The sequence below is a fragment of the Protopterus annectens genome, chromosome 7.part0 (genome assembly GCF_019279795.1).
Source record: "Protopterus annectens isolate FY-2018-M chromosome 7.part0, PAN1.0, whole genome shotgun sequence".
NCBI lineage: Eukaryota > Metazoa > Chordata > Ceratodontiformes > Protopteridae > Protopterus > Protopterus annectens.
The window spans coordinates 376,203,607-376,208,971 of NC_056739.1; the positions used below are offsets into that span (position 1 = coordinate 376,203,607).

Here is a 5,365-nt window from a genome sequence, read left to right on the forward strand (position 1 = left end):
TTTAAACTACTATACATACGTCTAATTAGAACAACCAAACTACTATCCCATCACTACTTCTCTGTTAACAATCAAGCTTGCTTATCTTCTGTAATACTTCGCTCAAATCCGGGAAGAATTTAGCCTTTTTAAGATACAGAATGAGGAACGTTCTTCGTAATGACGTACACTTCAAATCTGTAATCTGCGTGTGTTTTGATATACCATACAAAATACAGACATCATATCTAAAACGTAAACCAGACTCTGAAACACTAGCAGGAATTAACCAATATGGAACATGAGATCACGTGCAGGATTACTGCAGCTGCAGGTTAAGGGAAGCGTGCATCTAATAGTTGGTCCGCTGCAGTCCCACAATTCTTGTGTTTATCCACAGAAGCAAACATGGCGGATGATGCAAATAGTAATTCACAACCTCCTGGGTTTTACGAACGAATAAAGTCGTTTCTGTCTTGGTCTTGGACATATCTTTGGGTTATTTGGTTTTTGATGGTTTTGTTTCTTGTTTTCTTTCTACGAACTCCATTAAAACTTCATGAAAACCTTGCTGCAGGTGAGGACTGCCATCACAAAATGCACAGGTTAAGTAAAGTTTGTTATTCTGTTGCAGTAACTGCTCCCCTTTACGTAACAAAAAGTCGAACTTTTTTGTGGCTGTAGTGCATCTGTATGCAAGACTGTCCTGGACAGTTCTTGTTAAATCAGCGCGGATATGGGTAGCAAGCATAAGGTAGGTAATCTGCTCAGATGTGACCCTGTTTAGTCACGATTCATGGCACAGTATTATTCACAATATGAATAAGAAGAAATGCTAATGAACAAAGTAGGGTAATGCAAATACTTATGAAGGTTGTTTACATGTCAGTTATTCAAAGTCGATTGCAAAGTGTTCTTTATTGTAGATAGTAGCCAAACCGACACGTTAGTCAAACATTAAATTAATCCAGATTTATTGGAGATGTATACGTAAAAGATTTATATATAAAGCATAATTGTATATTTACATAAATAGAGTTAGCATTTCGTTAATCAGTGTAATTATATATTCTAGTTTGAGTAATATAGATGGTCAAGCCCTATTAATTGCTATGTTGTTTAAAGTTATTCCCCCAGAATATTAAAAGTTCTCGGTTTGGAAAGAAAGCAAACCTTATGTCTTGTTTGGTGATCAATGGGGAATAAAAGCGGTCAACTACCTGTAAATAGTGGGAGAAGCCAGCAATTAGTGTGTGTTATTTTTTTATTCAAGAGGAAAATAAAACATTCCAAGGTTTTTCTGAGAAAACTATTTGAATTGTTTTTGCCAGAATCGACATGTCTGTGAAAAGCAAGTCATCACTGTCACCCACCTGTTTATTAAAGCAACGTGCTCTGAATTTCCTGCAGCTTGTATAATTTGACTATAGATTCTGTCACACTCCTGTGTTGTTGTCAGTTACTGATGTTTGCTATAATATTGTTTTGGGAAGGCATTTTTTGTTAACCTTATTAAATTCATTTACCTTACCATTGTGTTCCTCAGACCCAGAATACTGACTTTTCACTCCTAATTACAGGTGTAACCAGTATGCACAAAAAGGAAAAGCACAGTTAAACAACATTTTAGTGATCATGTGCTCCAGTTGGCCAATACCCCCTCACTCAAATGTAAGATCCTTAGTTTTTAAACCATATGTACCATGCTAATAATTGACGGTGCAAGCCTGCAGTGTAGCTAATTGAATTTGATCTTTTGACTGCTTGTTTTGTTCCTGGTCTTGCCTAATTGGTCATATGCAGTAGGTAATAGTAGAAGAACTGTTATCATCAATATTCTCTGTCACCAGTGGAGTCTTTTAAAGCTATGTCCTGGAGCCGTTGTCTTTTGGCATCTTCATCTCAGATATAAAAATGACCTGCAGTATCCATGTTGCCAAATATGCAGATGACCGTAGACATGGGAATCCACATTGTGGGATAGAAATGGTCTTTTCTGACATCAAAAAATGCAGCTTTCTACAATGGGGAGGAGGTGAAAACCCTAGCTTTGTATATTGTTAATGGGCAACAATTTTTTTTTTTTTTTTGCCCATGCTGCTGCTTGATCATCAGACTCTGTCTTGGCTAATTATCCCATTTGTTCTCCTTCACCAAGTGAGAGACAATTAAGAGGAATCCTCATTCAAGCAGCCAGCAAGGATGGCTTCAGTTTTTGGCTCCCTGTCTATAACAGTGCTGCACACATAGATGACTCATTGAGAAGGACAAGCAGTGGTCTGTTGCTGAAGGATGTTCCCTTGCTTCTGTAAGATGCATTCTTTCCAAGCAGCCCTGCTTTTTCCGCACATTACAAACAGTGGTATCTCTGGTCTGTGCTAGGGAGACTGCACTGCTGTGTGTGCTTCTGAGTGTATGCAGACCCCCTCTCCCCAGAAGAGATGAGAAGCGATGCCACTTCACCTTTCCCTGTCCTTGTTTGGCTCCTCCAGTGCCGAAGCTGCTTAATTTAATCCAGGCATCTGGGTTGCAGTCAGGGCTCCTTTCTTCTGTGCCATACAGCTAGACTAGGCAACGTGTAAAGGTTGACAAAACAGTAAAAGCCCTTGGAATCCTTGTAGATGATTACCTTTAGTTTGATAACTTCATAGACACTACTGCCAGTAAAACTTATGGCATTGCCTGTCATCAGGGTCAAGAGTTATTCAGGGAAAGCCACCTTATATATAGCTCATAATTAGCTCAGCTGCACTCTGGGCTGTAATATACTCGTATGCTACATGATTCAGAGATTGCTCACAAATGGAGTCAAAAGCTTCAGTAGTGAAAATTTGTAATTGAAAAACAGAGCATTGGATTCCCCCTGACTTTTTGTTGAAGCCCCGTGCCTTTTGTCCAGGTCATCAAGGGGATACTCCAAGGAAGGAGATTCAAAACATTCATCAGCCTTACTGTGAGGTATGATAGCTTTACATTTCAAATTCAAATGCCTGTGGTATAAAAGCCCCCTGTCAGTTAAACTCTGCCTGTCAATCCATATCTTCAAGAAGGAATGTTGGGACTGTGTGGGCATGCTTAAGTTTGAAAGTGAGCTCTGGAGCATCAGGTTTCTCAGTGGTCAACAGGCCTTGGACATCTTCACTAAACCTATGAATTTATGAACCTAAACACTGTTTATATAATATTTCATTCCTCAATGAAAAACCAGAGAGGAAAATGCTTTGCAGGAATTTGTTAATAATAAATAACTCATGGGTATTTTATACCAAGTGGATGTGTAGCCCATTTCAGATGTGTACATTGTTTCATTTTGGAAGAGAACTAAGATTGGAAATTGAATAGCTGAATGCTGTTTATAGCAACTTGGTAATTGAACAACCTATAGAAAGCTGCATTTGTAACTCATTTTGTAGGCATTTTTCATAAGGCTTAGGCTAACAGTGTTCAAAGTGCTGGAAATGCCATAGGGGTTAAAAGTATTTACTGTGATTATTCTTTCTCCAGCCATAATTAGATATTTTTACCTGCAGCGAGTTGTAGTAAACTGTCTAACTGCTTCACATAAGAGTATTTTTAACTGTGGTACTGTTTTTCCTTTTGCTATCACCAGTCATCTCTTCCTCGAGTAATAGTTGAGAACTTTCTGAACATGCAGACCATGAATTACCCTACAGATTGTTTAGCACTGCAGTTGTCCGTCCTAAATAGAAAAGGTGTCTTGAATATGTAATTCTAAAATCAGTGTGTTTTACCCTGTCTGAATTTCACCCTTCTTACCTGTTGTCGAACTCTTATTACTGTGCCCTACTTCCCTGTAATACTTGCTGTTGGTATTTTTCCCTTCCTATTTGTTATTATAACTTTTTTTTTTCCATCTGATGATGCTATGCCCCTTTTGTCTGTAGTGCTAGCTCATTGTATTGATTTAAATAGTCTTATTTAATTTTTTTCATCGGTTGCTTTCACTTCAAGTTTACTGTTAAAGATAATTATGCCATAGACTTTATGGATCTTCTTGGATGAAATTTTGTATTCAGAGTTGTCAGAAGCTGTAACTTGCATCAACACTGCACTCTGGTCTGATTCCTATTGAATTTCTCTGTTCAAGCCATCGTTTGCTTTCTTTGTCTTCACTTTATTTATTTATTTATCTCAGATTTCTCTGACATCCAGACAAAATAATTTTCAACCAGGAACTGAGGGTAAGCCATATTGAATTATTGGCTATCCTACTTGGAGAGCTCCAGTTAATATGCTTCTCATTTGGTAGTAATCTTGGATATCGTTTTTTCTTAAAACCTCTTGAATCTTTTTTTTTTTTTTAATTAGGTGATTTAATTCACCACAGCTGGTTAATTTGTAATTTTCTAGTTTTCTAAAGTCTACTGTACTTTGTATGTTTCTGCAGTAGGTTGTATTTAACGCTTGAATATTTAAGCTTTGCTATTAATTTTTGTAACTGATTTTCCTGTGTTTAACTGTGTTTTATAGACCTGATGTTTAAAAAATATAAAAGTGGTAATAAGAATCCATTCCAAAATAATCATTCATGCTTGTTTTATGTGGAAGAACAGAATAATGCACATACATTTGAATGTCTGTCTCACAGGTTTTATCCCCAACAATTTGTGTGACCATTTAAAAAAAAAAAATTAAAGTTCACTTGTATTGTTTTGGAAAAAAACTACCACCTTTCCCAAAAATAAAAGAAGCAAAAGATTCAGAAACAAAGGTCTAAATAGAAGGTGGTGGTGGTGGTATCAGTAGTAGTATTAGGAAGGCACTGGTGGTGGTAGCAGGAGGAAGAAGTTAGTAAGGGGAAGAAAAAGTAATAGATGAAGGTGTTATTGGTAGTAGGCAGATGATGGTCATAGTAGAAAGATACAGGTTGTAGTAAGAAGACTAAGGAAGTGGTGGTGGCGGTAGGAAAAAGTTGTTGGAAGAAGAGGAAAAAGTGATCATGTAAGTTGGCGGAAGAAGGTGGTCATAGACGGTAGAATGAGGAAGGAGGTGGTTATAGGAAGACGGCAGCAGCTGGAAGAAGGAGTTGGTAATGGGTAGTAGTAGAAAGTTGTAGTATAAGGTGATTGTATTAGGAAGAAGGAAGTGGCAGTAGTAGTATTAAGATGGAGAGAGAAGGTGTTGGAAGTAGTACTAAGAAGAGGAGAGAGAAGGTGTTGGCAATGAGTGGAGTAAGGTGGGAGGAAGAACTTGGTGGCTAAAAGGGGGTAGGTATAGTAGATGGGGTGGTAGTGGTAGGAAGGGGCTAGGTGTAGTAGTAGAGTAGGTGGTGGTAGTAGTCGTAGGTGTAGTAGAATGGCTGGAAGTATTAAATGTAGGGGTGGCTGGAAGTATTAAATGTAGGAGTGGTTGTAGTAGAAGGGAA

The 5,365-nt window shown here is 37.9% G+C and overlaps 1 protein-coding gene across 1 annotated transcript in view; it reads left to right on the forward strand.

The window, feature by feature from the left end:
- Positions 1-206: 206 nt before the first annotated feature.
- LOC122805959 (suppressor of tumorigenicity 7 protein homolog) overlaps positions 207-5,365 on the forward strand; it is a 538,611-nt gene continuing 533,452 nt past the window's right edge. Inside the window, exon 1 of the mRNA XM_044076199.1 lies at positions 207-556. Within this exon, the coding sequence (XP_043932134.1) occupies positions 388-556 (169 nt within the window). The 5' untranslated portion in view covers positions 207-387. The remainder of the gene's footprint in view (positions 557-5,365) is intronic.